Source organism: Salminus brasiliensis, chromosome 8 (genome assembly GCF_030463535.1).
Source record: "Salminus brasiliensis chromosome 8, fSalBra1.hap2, whole genome shotgun sequence".
In the NCBI taxonomy this organism is placed as follows: domain Eukaryota; kingdom Metazoa; phylum Chordata; class Actinopteri; order Characiformes; family Bryconidae; genus Salminus; species Salminus brasiliensis.
In genome coordinates this window covers 42,010,463-42,029,958 of record NC_132885.1, presented here as the reverse complement: position 1 = coordinate 42,029,958, position 19,496 = coordinate 42,010,463, and the positions used below count along the sequence as shown (strand labels likewise).

Sequence of the window (19,496 nt, the reverse complement as noted above, 5' to 3'; positions counted from 1 at the left end):
CCCACAGATACACACTCTACACTATACACTCTAACACACACACACACACACACACACACACACACACACACACACACACACACACACTGTGTGGATCTCTATCTGAGACCAGAACCTTTAGAACATCACACCACAACACAGACTGACCGCACCGAGCACGGCAGCACACACTGTCACACACCTGCAGCACACACTACGTCACACACACCTACCGAGTCAGAACCCACATGATCACGTCTGTTAGCGTGTGCTGATGCAGGCCTGTAGTTAGCACACACACACACACACACACACACACACACACACACACACACACACACACACACACCACAGATAAAATGCCACACAGGGAACACGCTACCTTTGGCGTTGTCTGTCCGTCATCACTGTCCTGCCCACTGGGAGAATAAAAAACAGAGAATTAATACATATACATATATATATATATATATATATATATATATATATATATATATATATATACACACACACACACACACACACACACACACACACAACAACAACAACAACAACACCACTCAGACGATTAGAATCATCTTTTTATAATAATTGAAATCACATTTAGATAAACAGTGAATATATTTTAAATGACTGTTATTTGACTGATGCTGGTGCTCAACAACTTCACGGGTTGGAGCGTCTAAAAGAAGATCAGTACATGAACATGAGATACAGTAAAATGAACAATCTGAGAGATATAAATGAATACAATTAATAATCTGAGAGATATAAATTAATACAATTAATAAAATTTAATATAATTTAATACAATTAATAATCTGAAAGATATAAATTAATAATCTGAGAGATATAATTTAATACAATTAATAATCTGAGAGACGACAGCAGACACACTTAGCAGAAGCTTCTATGTGCAACTCAACTGTAACCAGTTCTGTTATAATCGTAAACCTAAACCCAACTTCAGCCTCAAACCTGAACCTAACCCTAATGCTGTACATGATCAACCTAAAATAACCAAAAGTCTAAAAAATAATAAGAGTGTGTTTTCAAGACTGTCCTGAGAAAATATGCACAATCAGTCATTCAGGTGGGATGTTTTTGCGTGACGGGGTGGTTTGCGAATTCTCGTTTATGCAAATCTGCCCCACTGTCTACAACTACAAGCGTAGTGTTTCTAATAAAGTGGACAGTAGGGCTGGGCAATATGGTGAAAATACTAAATCACGATGCTTAAAGACTTTTTTCACAATACATGATCCATCATGATACATGTAATAAACACATCATCAGATTCTTTAACACTGCGGTTCAGATTCTCTCCTGTACTGAATACAGTGATTTATACTCAACATCTGCTGCTCTTCATCTGATTAACCCTTCAGTCTAATCAATAACAGTCTCCTCCGTATGCTTAGAGAAGCTTACTGTTACTAAAGAATGATCACAATACAATAAAATATCATCATATTGCCCAGCTCTAGTGGACAGTATGTTGTTTATTATTTTTTTTAATTGTTTTTTACATTTTTTTATATCGTTGTTTTGGTTATCTTTGGCATCTTAAAAAAGTGCCTATAAAAATTCCATTATTAATATTATTGTTGTTATTATAATGTTCAGGAAGGTAAAGTTGAGCTTACTTAAGAGACTCGTCCACGTTGACCATCTCCACCGGGTAGAGTTTAATTCCGGACAGTTCCGCTGAATTCATACTGACTCTGTAGACACACGCAAACACAGAGGGGTCTGTAGCAGCATGGCTAACACACACACACACACACACACACACACACACACACACACACACACACACACTCAGGCAGGCAGTCACTAAAACAACACCTACGACCTATAAAGGAGGATGACCCAGGAGTTTCATGTTCACCTATTAGGGTCCTGCAGCAGCTCCACGGCTTCCTTCAGAGGGCTGATCATCTCGACCTTCGACCTGAGGGTCAGTCAGAGACCGGAGAGGTCGTTCAGACACCGGACGCGGCTCAGTAACTTCAGTATTTGGTGAATTTGTTATTTTTAATCATAATTTTTCCATCAATAACCGCTTCATCCTCTGAGCTCTATTACACTGGACACAGGACACTGGTCGCACAGGACCACCACTGCAGCTCCCCGGAACCGGGTAGGAGAGGACGGAGGAACAACCGAAGAACTGAAGAAAGAGAGAATACTCACATCTGCTCTGCGGCCCAGTTACTGTCCTCTTCTATTCTGAGGGGCTCGTCAAAGTCCACTCCTCGACCCTACAAACACACACACACACACACACACACACACACACATCATCTCCAGCTGCACTCAGTCATGTGACTACACAATAAGGAACTGACTGGTTAGCATTTGTAATGGGTCAGTCCAACACTGCCTGCCTGTCAGTGTCTCACACACACACACACACACGAACACCCCACTGTGCCATTGTGTGGGGGTGGCATTCAGTAAACAAGAAGTTAACTTAATTTTTTTTTTCAGGAAAAATTTTACCAGATGAGTTACTAAAGGGCAATATAAATAATATAAGTGAAATTATGTTTATGAAAAACAATTTCAAACTTCTAACAACTAAAATGTTTTACAAAAAGTTAGAAAACTAGTTGGTAAACTAGAAACTATTTGATAAACTAATAAACACTTAAAGACTAGGCAATAAACATTAAAATCTAGTTAATAAACACATTTAATAAAAACATTTACTAGTTAATAAACACTAAAAACTAGATAAACACTAAAATCTAGTTAATAAACACATTTAATTAATAAATTACATTTAATAAAAAACATTTACTAGTTAATAAACACTGAAAATTAGATAAACACTAAAATCTAGTTAATAAACACATTTAATAAATAAATTACATTTAATAAAAAACATTTACTAGTTAATAAACACACAATAAAAAAAATCTGTTTAATAAAATCTAAGAACTATTAGACTCCTCCTTAGAACCCTAAAGTCTAGTTAGGAAACTCTACAGACTAGTTCAGCAAACAGAAAAACTAGTTAGTAAACTAAAAATAAGTGAAACAGAGCTGCAATCAGAACTCATCAGTGTTATGGTGCTTGGCCTCACCCTATTTATTCTACACAAAGACAGTAAAGACAGTAGAGGGCGATCCTGCACAAGTCCTAATTTAATGGGGTGTATGGGGCCACACGGTTGGCTGGCGATCTGACCAGCTGATTGGTCGTTAATGCTCACTGAGGTCTTGAATATCCATCAGACAGAGCTAGGAAGTCTAGTATAGCTGGAGTTTAACAGTGTTCAAAGTCTTTGATGACGCTCCATAGGAACCCATTCATTCTGGACATGATCTAGAGCGCCCTCTAGTGTCTGAACTGGATATCACTGCCCATCTGTCTGCTGGGAGGGCTAAAACACGAGCTGTGCGTCTTCCTTACCTTGATATAACTGACAAACCGAGAGGTGAGGGCAGAGTCTCTGCAGTTAAACTGCTCCTTCAGAGAGTCCGACGAGCTTCTGTCTGCTACACAACACAACACACACACACACACACACACACACACACACACACACACACACACATTCGTCTTGAGTGAGATATGCTGCTGCAGGAACTGAAAGGAGTGGAAGAAAAACATCCTCCAGTGGTGCTGACACCCTGCAAAGAAAACACGGTCATTCTGCACACGGGTGTGTGTGTGTGTGTGTGTGTGTGTGTGTGTGTAAGCAAGCCTGACCCATGCTTAACCTGAAGCAGTAACCAGGACAGGAAGCACAGATACACAACAGGAAGAAGGAGAGTGTCAGCACAGAGTGAGGGTTGTGGGAGGGGTGCTGAAAGCTTTAAGGTTAAGCAGCAGATCTTCAGAGTGAGGGTCTGGAGGCACACACACACACACACACACACACAGCCCGACATGATCATGGTGAGAGGCTCATAAAAGGAGACATTAGACTGGACCCTGGTTGGCCACCTGTGCCCCTTTGCAGCTAGTACCACTCCGGCCTCCCTAAGACACCCCCACACTAGTGATTAAGGGCAGTGAACACACACACCCCCGGAGCGGCGGGCAGCGACCTCAGCAGTGGATGCTGAGGGGGGAAGAAAAGCACTGCTCCTTTACTCCTCCCAGTCCGGCTTCTAGCCGGTCCAGAGTGCCGATCCAGCAACCTTCCGGCGCTAGACCCACTTCTCTACCCTTTAGGCCACGGCTGCCCCCCGTGTGGACAGTGCTGGAGTGCGGGTGAGGGGGTGCGGGAGATATCTGTTTACCTGTTAAAGCGCTGATGTGTTCACTGGAGTCATCTTTACTTATTCCGTCCTCCTCTGTGATGTTGGACATGGGCACAGTCAGACTCAGGCTGTCTTCATCAGACGGCTGAAACACACACACACACACACGCGTAAACACACACACACGCGTGCGCGTTATACACACTTAACAATATTACTAACTACAATCCCCCACCAATTCAACTGGACCTGCCCTGGCAAACACATATAAACCATTTATAAACTATACATAACAGTTCATATTTTTTTAAATATATATATATATTTTTATTACAATTTGCTGAAGTAAAAAAATATATTAAAATTGATTATAAAGGATTATAAAAATGTGCATTTTTTCACACTTGGATTTTTGCATAGTTTAGTGTATAATATTATATTATAAATAATATGTCCCATATGTATTACACATATGTAAGTATAAGTGTAATAATAAAATACATATAACATTTATTATATACATGCAAGTAGGCTTATAAAATATAAAAATGTTGCCGGTCTCTCAGAATTACGACGTGTCTGATTTCTGTTCTGTGTGTTTCTAGTACATGTCCAAATAAGGTCGTTCACCCCCTGTGCATTTCAGAGAGCCGCAGGGTGGGGGCGCTGTGGGAGCTCACTGATTGGTGAGGTCACGCTCTGTAAACAGGTGGGGTAAGTTTGTACTTTACTGTACTTTAAGTTTAGTGACGCTGAGCTCGACTGAAAGACAGAGTAGGGAAACCTGGATGAGGACGGTCTGATAACTGATCCTGAAAACAGTAGAGAACCCTCCTAACCCGGTTCCCTCGACTCTCAGATCTGAGGCTTTATCCTCTAAACAGGTGGATTTGAGCCTCAGTTGAGCAGTTAGCCTAGACTGCAGCTAAGTCCAAACCCAGCAGAACCGGTCCTTCAGTTCTCCTTTCTGTTCCTCTCGACACCAGGTTAGCTTAGCGAGGGGTTACAGACCCAAAACTACAGGGGAGAACTTTAAACTCAGCCTCTGTTCAACAGCAGCCGCTGCATCATCAGTCACCAGCCGTTCTGGTCTAGACGGTTCTAAGCGTCCCGCTTCTGATCCAGAGCAGCGTAACAGTGGTAATGGTCAGACTGACGGTTTAACATCTGCCTGAAGTGCAGTGTGTATGACCCTGTGAGCTGACTGGACGCTGCATACGGCCATTTTTCGGTATGGAAATAAGGCAGGGTGAGACTGTGCAAGTGTACAGAAGCCCCTTTAAATCTAACTCTAATCTCAAGATTAGTAACATAGTAACACACACACACACACACACTGACCTCTGTGGCAGAAAGGCGTTTGTCTCCATTGTCGCTGCCCACGCCGGAGTCACTGTCAAGTTTCTTATGCTGATCGATGTCCTCCGTACTGAGAGAGAGAGAGAGGGGGGGGGGGGGGGAGAAAGGAGAGAGTGAGAGTAAGAAAAGAGAGAGAGGGAGTGAGAGACAGAGAGAGAGAGAGTGAAAGGAGAGAGTGAGAGTAAGAAAAGAGAGAGAGGGAGTGAGAGACAGAGAGAGAGAGAGTGAAAGGAGAGAGTGAGAGTAAGAAAAGAGAGAGACGGAGTGAGAGACAGAGAGAGAGAGAGTGAAAGGAGAGAGTGAGAGTAAGAAAAGAGAGAGACGGAGTGAGAGACAGAGAGAGAGTGAAAGGAGAGAGTGAGAGTAAGAAAAGAGAGAGAGGGAGTGAGAGACAGAGAGAGAGAGAGAGAGAGAGAGAGAGTGAAAGGAGAGAGTGAGAGTAAGAAAAGGGAGGTAGAGAGAGAGAGAGAGAGAGAGAGGGAAGCAGCTTATCTTTCTCATCAGCGAACTCTCAATGTTCTCTCTTGATGTTCACCCCTCCTCACTCTCTCACTCAATCTCTATCAGTGTCGCTCACTCAGTCTATTAACATGACTCTCCTGAGGTCTGTCTCTCTTTGCGCACACACACACACACACACACACACACACACACACACGACCTGATTTGTCGTAACGTCTCTCTCCCCTCACTGTCTCATGGATACACCTTTAACTGCTGAAGCCAACCAGTGCACGCCTGGTGAGCTTCTCAGGAGGTCGGCTTAGCCTAAGCCCTTATTCAGTCCTGACACTCTGAACCACCTGCAGCTGGGAGTGTAAGGGGGTCTCTCACTGTTTACTTTGGGGGTCCTAGTTACAGTAGCAGTGCGTGAAACTACCTCCACCATGTTTGGTGGCTGTACTTTAGCCTGGCTCGCTCTGACTGTGAGCTGAAGTAGATCTGAATACAGGAGTGAACTCTGGGACTTCTACACACACACACACACACACACACCTCAGTCATCACACACACTCATCATGAAAACAGAGAATATCGAACCTCTGAGAAGCCACAGTGACTGACCTGCCAGCGGAGGGCCGTGATAGGCTGAGCCGGTCCATGACAGGCAGGTAGAGGGCGTCCGGCATCTTGTCGCCCCGGCAGGCCTCCATGGTCAGATACTTAAATATGTGGACCTTCCCCTTTATGCAAATCTGCAGGAGAAGACCAAGGGTGCCAATAACTGTGAAGGACATTGTGTACATCCATACAGTACATCCACAGATGAGCCAAAACATTATGACCCCATTTCAACTGTGCTGTCGTTCCTCCGAGTGCCACCAAAGCACCTCCCTCTAACAAACCTCTGAAGGTGGTCTCTGGGGTATCTGCCACAAGATGCTCCAGCAGATTCTGGCTTCCATCACCCTGAGGTCCAGTCTAGTCTGATGGTGGACAGGGGTTAGCATGGGCACTCAGCCTCTTATGCTGCAGGGGCCGCTGCACTGCGCATGTGCACTGCGCATGTGTGTGGAAGGACAGACTTGCTGTCCTTCCTCGGACCACCTTCTGTACATACTCACCACTGCTGCCCGGGAGAACCCGGCAAGCCTCGCCGTTTCAGAGATGCTCTGAGCGATCAACATTATTGGCTTCATCCGGTCATAATGTTTTGGCACATTGGTTTCTAATAACTGTAATGAGAGTGTGGTGTTACCTGAGCCGGGGGGCTCTGTAGGGGGTTGTTCTCGAGCTGTAGTGACTGCAGTTGGGTCATTTTGCGGTAGCAGACGGGAATAGTGGAGACTTTGTTGCAGGAAAAGTCGAACTTTACCAGAGGTAGATCAGCCAAGTCTGAAACACACACACACACACACACACACACACACACACACACACACACACATACACACACACTCACAGTCACATGACCCACAATAATGCATAATAATAAATAAAATGTATTAATTAATTAGTAAAAAAAATACTTAAATATTTTTTATAATTATATTTTATTGAAGATTTATTCTTCATAAATTAATTAAATTAATGCATAGAGTGAAGGGAGAGAGAGAGAGGTGAGAGTAAGAAGAGTGAGTGAATTAAATGTATTAATTAATTAGTAAAAATAAATACTTAAATATTTTTTATAAGTCAATTTTATTGAATATGTATTCTTTATAAATGAATTAAATTAATGTAGATTTATTATGCAAAATTATACATTTTGCATAATAAATCTACATTAATTTAATTCATTTTAATACATTTACAGAAGCCTTTCATATCATCCAATATATCGCCCATTCCAATTCAACTTATATGGACAGTTTTAGCCAGGATTGCTTTTTGAATGACATACAATGCAGCCAATCAGAACAGAGTCTTAAAGGCACAGTGTGTCTGACTATAAGGGACAGAGAGACTGCTGTAAAAATAACTTTTGGCTGTTTTTGGTTGATGATAATCGTCCAACACCCTGACCTCACTTCCGGAAGTGCAAAAAAAATCCTCACAGCAATGTTCTACTCAAAATCTAGTAGAAAGTCTTCTTCTCTGGACAGTAGAGACAGTTACTCCAACAGAAGCAGGATCAGCTCTTTTTAATAGCTTTGACTTCAATGGAGCAATGGAGATGTCCCAATACTTTTGTCCATACAGTGTATTTATGTCTGATTTCTCTGTAAAAATATGCAGAATAACTCTTTCATTTCCTCTTCAGTACGAGACGAGACATAAAGAGAAGACGAGACATCCTGGAATGACCCACATCGAGTCTGGAATGACCCACTTCCTGAGACGCAATTAACCTTTTGATTTACAGAGACCATGAGGGACCATCTGCAAAGTGCTCGAAATGATACATGCTGAGGGACTGTCCCTAAACTGCAGTAAATCATGAGCTGACCGCACGCACTCACTGCATCCTCACACAATCCTCATCTGCTCAGATCAACTCCGACAGTCCTCTCAACATCACATGATTCATACTGGATATTAAATGTTATTAGAGCTTCATACTGGATATTAATGTTATTAGAGCTTCATACTGGATACTAATGTTATTAGAGCTTCATACTGGATACTAATGTTATTAGAGCTTCATACTGGATATTAATGTTAGTAGAACTTCATACTGGATATTAAATGTTATTAGAGATTCATACTGGATATTAAATGTTATTAGAACTTCATACTGGATATTAATGTTATTAGAGCTTCATACTGGATATTAATGTCATTAGAGCTTCATACTGGATATTAATGTCATTAGAGCTTCATACTGGATATTAATGTTATTAGAACTTCATACTGCATATTAATGTCATTAGAGCTTCATACTGGATATTAATGTCATTGGAGATTCATACTGGGTAATAGAATTCTGGAATATGGAGCTCTTTTGATGACCAATATGAAGATGACCATCAGCATATTAGGCAGGTGGTCTTAATATTTTGGCTCAACACTGTATATACAGATGCTTGGGGAGCGATTACAGAGAAAACGTTCGAGCGCTAGCAGCAGAAGTCTGAGACAGCCTGCTCTAATTAAACGCTCACACTCAGGGCTGTTAATCTTCACGCTCTCCTCCAGGGAAAAGTCCCGGTCCTATTTTTGATCACGCAGCATACTTTTCTTAATTAGCTAAACTGCAAAAATCCAGCCGTTCTTTCGCCAAGGTCAGCTGCTGACAGAACTCTCTGCACATTTCCCCGACAGCGACGCTTAGCGTGATTCCATTAGCGCTTGGAGTCCACACACAGTTTTACTCTGATATTTAAAGAGCTTTTAACACAACACCCCACGAGTTCCATTAACCTCCTCTTCAAACACACGGTTTACAGCCTGACCACAAGGTGGCGCTGAATAGTTTCCTGCAGAGCGTTTAGCCGAAATGTCTTTAAGAAGGCCTAACGTTAACTTTCCACATAATTACACACAGTTAAGATGTAAACACGAGTCTGTCAATGAGGAGTTTGGTGTGAAACGCTCGGTTCTAGATAACCTCCCCGAGTCAGAGCTGGAGTTCTACAGTGGAGGAGAAGGGAAGTAGACGTCTGAAGCTCTAATAATAAAAGCTCCTCACAGAAAGTTCTTCACCTAATGGTGATGAAGACGCTGCCTGATGCCTGAGACACGGTTCTACCAGAGTTCTGAGAAGAGTTCGGCTCTAGAACCTGCTTTTAAAATCAGATCATTAAAATGGTGGAGGGATACATGCTGCAGGGTGTAGTGCAGCTACAGAAAGTAGTCCCTAAAGTTGAGTCCCTATTAGTTGAGATTCTCTATTCACTATTTTACCTTCATCATCATCATCATCATCATCATCCCATATAAAACTCAGAAGACTCGTGTAGCTGCACTGGTGGGTTTGGATGGGAGATAAACTATGGGCTGTATCTGTGTAGCTGTAGTCATGGCGACCGACTCCTGCTTCCATTTACCTCCACTGTACAGAGCTCAGAGTGGGTCAGTTTCTCTACAGTGAAGCTCAGTTTCACACCGAACCCGACCCAGCTCAAAAATTGGGTGGACTCCCACTTTAACTGTGATTACGGTCATTGGCTGTTAATCAGGCAGCGGTTCACAGCAGTGCTTTGTAGGACATAAGATATACAGCAGCCTCAACACTGGTGGTCCGTAAGGAGCAGGGTGTTTAATGTCTGATCAGTGATGAAACACGGCCTCCCACCAGAAGAGGACATCAATCTCAGAAACTTCCCTCCCACAAATGTACGGAGAGGAATGTGTGGGGAGGGGAGTTCTGGGAAAATTCTAGCTCTCCAGCTAGCCGCTGCCACAGAAGAAAGGAAAGGGCACTTCTGCGTTCTGACCAACAAAGCACAGAGGACCAGCAGTGTAAGAAAATATTGCCACCCTATATCGGTTCTTAAAATAGTTCAGATGTGCGCCCTCTAGTGGCTGGAAATCCAGTTCCGCTGCGTCTGTTTACACCACCTTAATTGAAGATGAATTAGAGGGGATTTCACCTATATTAAGTAGCAGTGGCGTGGCAGACCCTCCAAATGTTGATGTTGCCATTGGTTGCCATGGTGACAACAAGTAGAATGTCCTCTGGTTGGCCTATTTTCTCCTCTCCCATATTCTCAGTTAACCCCACCTCCACACACTCATTATCGAACCCCTAACATGCCATTTTTAAAAATGGGCAGAGAGGGTGTAGCCCAGCAGATTCTGGATCAGATGGGATTGAGATCACTGGATATGACTGGATGTGATCAGACGTGACTAGGTGTGACTGGATATGACCGGGTGTGACTGGGTATGACTAGATTTGATCAGCTGTGACTGGATGTGATTGGATGTGGCTGGGTGTGATCGGACGTGATCGGACGTGGCTGGGTGTGATCGGTGGTGACTGGGTATGACTGCACATGGCTGGATGTGATCGGACGTGGCTGGGTGTGATCGGACGTGGCTGGGTGTGATCGGACGTGGCTGGGTATGACTGGACGTGGCTGGGTGTGATCGGACGTGGCTGGGTGTGATCGGACGTGGCTGGGTGTGATCAGACGTGGCTGGGTGTGATTGGACGTGGCTGGATGTGATCGGACATGGCTGGGTGTGTGAACGTACCCTCAGGAAGGACGCAGATCAGATTCCGCCGCACGTTGAGTTCTCGCAGGGATTTGAGTCGCCCAATGTGGCGAGGGAGGGCGGTGACTTCATTACAGCTCACGTCCTGCAACACACACACACACACACACACACACACACACACACACACACACACACACACACAAAATATTAAAATGATTGTTGGGCAACAATGCTACCTACATTCAACACAATCCACAGTATTAGCCTCCCAGCTCCAGGGCTAATTAGCTACTTTAGCCTCACAGCTCCAGTGCTCACTGGTTGGGTAAAAGCTTCCATTGCTTGTAAGCTACATTAAAAAGTATGCGGACACCTGCTCCTCCAGAGGGCCTCCTGAAATCAAGGCCATTAGCCGAGCGTTCGCCCTTCTTCGCTGCAGCAAAAGAGAGCTGCCACTTTCCTGGGAAGGCTTTACCGTAGGTGTGGGAACATTGTGGTGTGGTGGATTTGATTGTACTCAGCCACATGAACGTGAGAGCATCTTTGAGGTCAGGTCCTGATGTTGAATATAATTAGCTGATTAGTTCTCCTAGCACTGCTCCAGAGCATGCAGGCGTTTTGGGTGAGAGCATCTCTATTGAAGATGCTTGTGTCACAAAGTACCTCGAGTCACTCGTTTAAAAAGGGTGTCCAGTGTGTTGGACGTAAAGTGTATATTTCAGTCCGTTTGAATTGCATCAGTGTTGGGTGGTACAGATAAGTAGTTAGAGGTAGAGCGAGAGAGACAGGGCACATGGAAATACAGTATAATCTCATGCATATGCAAATCAAACACACAAACGCTTCCTGTTTACCAGTTCCATGAGGCTGCTGAGCTGGCCGATGCTTTCTGGGAGGGCGTTGAGTTTGTTGTTGCTGGCGTTGAGTACCCTCAGCGGAAGACCACACACACACGCTGGCAGCACCGACAGCTGATTCCGGCTAAAACATCCAAACATCAGAGACTGAGATCAAAAAGACTGTCTAAAGGTGATCAGATCAATAACAGAATCAATATTCAATTCATTTAAAGGAATTAAGATCAGACCAAGGCGCCAAAACGCTGTTCAGCAGATAGCAACTGAATCATTAACGGTTTATGAAGTTACGTAAGGATGCCATCAGTCTGTTATTACGCTCAGTTATTTATTAAATGGAACAGAAACAGCCCAGGTACTGAGCCTTGAGGTACACCATAGAGATTCATTACAACACGAAATCAACACGAAATCAAGGCTATTAAAAAGAGCTGATCCTGCTTCTGTTGGAGTAACTGTCTCTACTGTCCAGGGAAGAAGACTGTCTACTAGATTCTGGAGGAGGTGCATTGCTGTGAGGATTTGATTGCATTCAGCGGCAAGAGTTAGAGTTAGTGAGGTCAGGACGTTGGATCGATCGCCACCCCACCTCATCATCTTTAACTCCCCAACTCATCCCAAAGGCACTGGATGGAGCTCCATCATCACTCCCATTGCTCCACAGCTCAATGCTGGGGGGCTTAATATACCCCTCTAGCCCACGCCTGACATTAGGCAGCATGGTGCCAATAGGTTCACATTGATCTGCTCCAGAGAGGTTTATTCTATTGGCAGTACTTCTTTCTACAGTGTGTGTGTGTGTGTGTGTGTGTGTGTGTGTGTGGTAATTTGTGTCTAACATTTATATAACTGTTATAAGTACGTTCTCGGTTCTTGAGTGGAACAGAGAGAACTCTCTAATAATAAACCCGTGATGGCCGGCTCCCAGCCAGACGGTAGACGGACGGTCAGGTTTTCCTGTTATGGCTGGAGGACGACCCTCACTAATGCAGACTGGGCTTCAGCTTAGTCTCAGCACCAGTCAGTTCCTGTTCAACAGCTCAGACAGCTCTCTCGCTCGTTCTCTCTCTCTCTCTCCCCCCCCCCCGTCTCTCTCTCTCCCCCTCTCTTTTGGTGTTCATAGCACTTGTCTCTCCTCCTTGCTGTGTGGGCTGCTGTCCCAGAGATTATGTAATAGCGTAGCTATAGTGTGTGTGTGTGTGTGTGTGTGTGTGTGTGTGTGTGTGTGTGTGTGTGTGTGTGTCCACACTCGCATCCCAAAGTCTTATGTAACACCAGCACCCTGCGTGCTGTGTGGGTGTGTGTGTGTAGCTACTCCTCTTCACCTTAGCTGCAAACACACACACACTTAGCCTTTAGCCACTTCTGATCAGCCGGAGAAGAGGCTGAAAAACTGCAGTGTGATTTGTCTCACTCCCACACACTCTCACTCACTCACTCCTGCTCACTCTCAATCACCCCTGCTCACTCCCTAGCAAATGTTGAGAGTGTGTGTGTGTGTGTGTACCTGATGTTCAGTGATGTTAGAGACTGCAGGCTGATGATGCTGTCAGGAATGCTTCTGATGCAGTTGTGATAGAGGTTCAGCGTTTCCAGGGAGACTAAATGGACCATTTCAGGAGGAACGTCCGCCAGGCGGTTCTTCGAAAGGTCTAAAGAAACGAGAGAGAGAGAGATGGTAAAACACGGCACAGGCCTTCAGTAACATACTTCACCAACAAAGTATTGGGACACACTCCTCCTACAGGACCTCACAGGCATTAACATGGAGCAGCGGCAGGTCTGGAGCTCTGCTGCAGTTACTGAGTCAGTTGGAGGCTTTTCTGCACTCTGCTCTGAGCTCAGCACTCGGCCCTGACCCCGCTCTGTACCTTTACGTGGTCTGACTGACACTCAGTGGACACTGAGCTGCTCTCTGTGAGCTGTTCCTCCTAAACTCTTCCACTGTTCAATAATAACACCACTCACAGCTGATGGAGGAAGATCTAGGAGGGAAGGTCTAAATTTCTCCAGCTGACTTGTTGTTGTTGGTGCAGCGGTGTCTCCTATTACATACAGAACCACGCTGGAGTTCAGTGAGCTCTTCAGAACCTCCCAGGCAGACTGCAGGGCTAGAGGCTGGAGTTTATACACCTGTGGCTGAATGGGACTGAATAAGACACCTGAATTCAGTGTTTATTAGAACTCACCCAGTCAGAACCTCTAAACGCTCCTCACAGAAAGTTCTTCACCTAATGGTGATGAAGACGCTGCCTGATGCCTGAGACACGGTTCTACCAGAGTTCTGAGAAGAGTTCGGCTCTAGAACCTGCTTTTAAAATCAGATCATTAAAATGGTGGAGGGATACATGCTGCAGGGTGTAGTGCGGCTACAGAAAGTAGTCCCTAAAGAAAACTGGATTAGTTTAGATTCTCTATTCACTATTTTACCCTCATCATCATCATCATCATCATCATCATTCCATATAAAACTCAGAAGACTCGTCTTGTAGCTGCACTGATGGGTTTGGATAGTAGATAAATTATGGGCTGCAGTTATGTTGTTGTAGTCATGGCGACCGACTCCTGCTTCCATTCACCACCACTATAAAGATATCAGAGTGGGTCAGTTTCTCTACAGTGAAGCCCTGCAGTTCCACTAACAACCACAAGGAGGCAGAGTCACATAGACTGGTGTTCAGTGTGTGAGAGGGTGTTTATGCAGGTGAAGGAGGGAACTCCAAGGCTGGTGCTACTTCCTGAACAACTGTTAAGTTTCAGGACAGTGAACAACGCAGATATCCATTTTCACACACACACACACACACACACACACACACACACACACACGGTCAGCTCTATTGTTCTTACGCACTTTACTGTAAGTCAGCTGCAGTTTTCACTCTGACTGGAGGCCTGCATTACATCATTCTCCAAAGGAACAGGAAAGACAACACACACACACACACACACACACACACACACACACACACACACACGCACACACACTGATTCATGCTTTAAGAGCCATAATTGGTTCGGAGGTTCAGCTACTGCTTCACATGACTAAAGGCTACATCATCACGGTGTGTGTGTGTGTGTACATGTGAGTGTATACACAAACCACCCATAACATTAACACTACCTGCCTAATACTGCATATCCCCCCCCTCTACCCCCACGACAGGTCTGACCATTCGAGGCATGCTGGACTCGACAAGACCTCTGAAGGTGTCCTGCTGTGGTATCTGTGGTATAGCAGCATATCCTGTAAGTCCTGTAGGTTGCGAGGTGCGCGGGGCCTTAATGAGCATCAGTGAGTCTTGGGTGCCCATGACCATGAGCTGACCACCCTCCAACCCTACGACCCACCGCGGCTACAGCAGCCTGAACGGTGGTGTCCTGCTAGTTCAGCTCACATAAGCACAACAATGCTGCCGGAAACAGGCCTCTATGCTAATAAAGAGCTAGCATTAGCACGCACACACACACACACACACACACACACACACACACACTCAGAAGTGAAGTGTTCTCCTCGCCTGGCCTCAGGCAGTGGATGTGTGGTCAGTGTATAAATAGAATCAGTGCTTTAGACCGCTAACTGTGCCATGAAGCACAAGACACACACACACACACACACACACACACACACACACACACACACACACACACACACAATTCAGCCAGATGCCCCATTCATGTGGATTAGCTTAGCTACTGCCAAGAGAGAGATAAACATATATATGTATATAAATACAACATGGACAAAAGTATTGGGACACCTGCTCATTCACTGTTTCTTCTGAAATCAAGGGGATTTAAAAAATTCTCCTACTTCTGTTGAAGACATTCTACTAGATTCTGGAGCAGCATTGCTGTGAGGATTTGATTGATTGCATTCAGCAACAGGAGTATTAGAGAGGTCAGGATGTTGGAAGGATGATCCCCACCCCACCTAATCATCATCATCCCCAACTCCCCAACTCATCCCATACAAAAGTACCGGATGGAGCTCCACCACCACCATTCCAGAGAACACAGTTCCTCCACTGCTCCACAGCTCCTCAATGCTGGGGGGCTTTATACCCCTCTAGCCCACGCCTGGCATTATTAGGCAGCATGGAGCCGATAGGGTCATGATGCTGATCTGCTCCAGAGAGTCCTATTCTATTGGCATTGTCCACTATTTTAAAAAGAGGTATTTAGCTTTACACTGGAGCTGCATGTGGCTAATGTAGCTAACAATTAGGTGTGTGTGTGTGTGTGTGTGTGTGTGTGTGTGTGGACAGATGGATGGGGTTCAGAGTCTTTTAAATTCCTGTGGGACACTAAGTCATTCCTGTGGAGGAGTGTGTGGACCACTGCTTGCTTCCTCTCTCTCTCTCTCTCTCTCTCTCTCTCTCTCTCTCTCTCTCACTGCCACACACACACACACACACACACACACACAGCTGCCACAAAGACAGTACAGAAATAGACAACACACACACAGCAAACATGTAACCTACATGTAACAAAATACCTCACATGTATTATATATGAGACACTACATGTCCAAATGTTTGTGGACACCCCTTCTAATGAATGCATTCAGCTACTTTAAGCTGCGCCCATTTTCACAGATGTGCAAATGCACACACAGCTTGTCTAGTCCCTGTAGAGAAGAAGTACTGCCAATAGAATAGGACTCTCTGGAGCAGATCAGCATCATGACCCTATTGGCTCCATGCTGCCTAATAATGCCAGGCGTGGGCTAGAGGGGTATAAAGCCCCCCAGCATTGAGGAGCTGTGGAGCAGTGGAAGAACTGTGCTCTCTGGAATGACTTGGGGATGAGTTGGGGACGAGTTGGGAACGAGTTGGGGACGAGTTGGGGACGAGTTGGGGACGAGTTGGGGACGAGTTGGGGACGATGGAGTTAAGGTGGGTTTGTGATCATCCATCCAACATCCTGACCTCACGAACGCAGCTCTGGTCGCTGAATGCAATCAAATCCTCACAGCAATGCAGCTCCAAAATCTAGTAGAAAGTCTTCTTCTCCGGACAGTAGACACAGTTACTCCAACAGAATTTTTTAATAGCCTCAATTTCAGAAGAAACAGTGAATGAGCAGGTGTCCCAATACTTTTGTCCACATAGTGTATGTCTCATATGTATTCCAGGAAGACTATGTGGTTTGTATGCTAACTGTCTGTGTGTAGAATTGCCAGTTTTGATAAACACACACACACACACACACACACACACACACACACACACACACACACACACAGTTAGCATGCAAAACAGGGAGTCGGACAGTCTTAACCCGGAACAGTGCGGTTATTCAGAACACATTCACACACACTTCAGCATCACAGCTGGAGGAGGCATGCTGAGGAATATAGCTTCCCCTCCATTCCTTGTTAGCTAGTAGCTATATTAGCATCATCGCTCTGGTGCTAACTGGTGGGCTATAAGCATCCATTACATTCCTTGTTAGCTGTAGTGCTAACTGATGGGGCACATGCTTGCATTCTTTGTTAGCTACATTAGCTTCATAGCTCTGGTGCTAACTTGTGGGGCATAAGCATCCAGTCTATTCCTTGTTAGCTAGCAACATTAGCACATTAGCGTCATCGCTCTGGTGCTAACTAGTCTGGTAGGGCTATTAGCATACATTCTGGAGGTAGTGTTTCTAACCACAGTGAGCTACGTCATACTGGTCACTGTGTGTGTGTGTGTGTGTGTGTGTGTGTGTGTGTATATATGTGTGTGTGTGTGTATATGTGTGTGTGTGTTTATATATGTGTGTGTGTGTGTGTTTTATGTAAGGGATTAGTCCAGTAATCCACATCTGATGTGCCCCCTTAATGCCCACTGTGCACTGGCAGCAGGGGGCGAGACACACACACACACACACACACACACACACACACATATATATACACATATACACACACACACACACGTATACACACACACACACACACACATACACACACATATACACACACACACACACACATATACACACACACACACACACACACACACACACATATACACACACATATACACACACACACACACACACACACACACACACACACACACACATGTTGAGACAGATTACTGGAGCAAGAACTGGGGCGAAAACAGCAGCGGATTTCTGACAGAATTATTCCGGCTCATCACACATCTGGACCAATCAGAACGGCCCATTCACCAATTACAGCCTCTTAGATCTGTTATATAACTCAAACAGAACAGGGCGTATATCATTAGCATATATAACCTATCCTATTCTAACGCACTCTAAATGTAGGTATTGTGATATACACTGAGGAGGCGGAGCTACAGTCTCTCATTAGGGTGAATAATAACGCTCTAAATGTAGGTATTGTGATATACACTGAGGAGGCGGAGCTACAGTCTCTCATTAGGGTGAATATTAATAACGCTCTAAATGTAGGTATTGTGATATACACTGAGGAGGCGGAGCTACAGTCTCTCATTAGGGTGAATATTAATAACGCTCTAAATGTAGGTATTGTGATATACACTGAGGAGGCGGAGCTACAGTCTCTCATTAGGGTGAATATTAATAACGCTCTAAATGTAGGTATTGTGATATACACTGAGGAGGCGGAGCTACAGTCTCTCATTAGGGTGAATATTAATAACGCTCTAAATGTAGGTATTGTGATATACACTGAGGAGGCGGAGCTACAGTCTCTCATTAGGGTGAATATTAATAACGCTCTAAATGTAGGTATTGTGATATACACTGAGGAGGCGGAGCTACAGTCTCTCATTAGGGTGAATATTAATAATGCTCTAAATGTAGGTATTGTGATATACACTGAGGAGCCCAACATACCCCCTCTACTACAGCCCAACATACCCCCTCTAGCTGGATCAGTAAGACAGCCCCACACTGCTCTACTCTGGACGCTGTTAGTACTGTTTTACTGGCCTTATCTGAGAGACTTGTTTGATTAAATGCATGTAAACATAAGTACGTAAACGCCCACACACTTAAAGATGTGTGTGTGTGTGTGTGTGTGTGTGTGTGTGCACCATATACGCACATACACCTATATACACACCCCTTCATAGTGGCTTGGTCAGCGAGACAGAGGCAGGATGTCGCCTCCTCCCTGCTTCATTGTGTTACACTGCGGCAGAAACAACCATTTCCTATAGCTGGAACATGGAACACACACACACACACACACACACACACACACACACACACACACACACACACACACACACTCCCCAGCATGTAAAGGTCTTCTCAAATCGCTCAAGGGTTTCAAATCTTTCAAGGCAAGGCAAAGTTCGGAAAGAGGAAATGGTAAAGGCGTGATCTCGAACTCGCCACCACAGTACAGAGGAGCGATACTGCTGGGGCGGGGGGCGGGTGGTGACGCAACAGGGGTCAGGGTTTGGGTGTGTGAGGGGTTTGGGCAAGGTGCAAAGAATGCAGCCACACTCGGTACAACCCTGCTTCACCTCCAACTGCACAAACACACAACCAACATTAGAAATATTACAATAACTACAATAT

The 19,496-nt window shown here is 44.7% G+C and overlaps 1 protein-coding gene across 5 annotated transcripts in view; it reads right to left on the bottom strand.

Moving 5' to 3' along the window:
* Nucleotides 1-19,496, bottom strand: part of lrch1 (leucine-rich repeats and calponin homology (CH) domain containing 1) — a 52,826-nt gene that overhangs the window by 20,244 nt on the left and 13,086 nt on the right. For all 5 annotated transcript variants that reach the window (XM_072686667.1, XM_072686668.1, XM_072686663.1 and 2 more), the window contains exons 2-13: nucleotides 13,468-13,612; nucleotides 11,958-12,084; nucleotides 11,140-11,245; nucleotides 7,256-7,392; nucleotides 6,622-6,752; nucleotides 5,539-5,626; nucleotides 4,237-4,342; nucleotides 3,401-3,486; nucleotides 2,176-2,243; nucleotides 1,871-1,933; nucleotides 1,626-1,703; nucleotides 362-398 (exon numbers count right to left, since the gene is read on the bottom strand). In XM_072686667.1, the coding sequence (XP_072542768.1) occupies nucleotides 362-398; nucleotides 1,626-1,703; nucleotides 1,871-1,933; nucleotides 2,176-2,243; nucleotides 3,401-3,486; nucleotides 4,237-4,342; nucleotides 5,539-5,626; nucleotides 6,622-6,752; nucleotides 7,256-7,392; nucleotides 11,140-11,245; nucleotides 11,958-12,084; nucleotides 13,468-13,612 (1,172 nt within the window). The remainder of the gene's footprint in view (nucleotides 1-361; nucleotides 399-1,625; nucleotides 1,704-1,870; nucleotides 1,934-2,175; nucleotides 2,244-3,400; nucleotides 3,487-4,236; nucleotides 4,343-5,538; nucleotides 5,627-6,621; nucleotides 6,753-7,255; nucleotides 7,393-11,139; nucleotides 11,246-11,957; nucleotides 12,085-13,467; nucleotides 13,613-19,496) is intronic.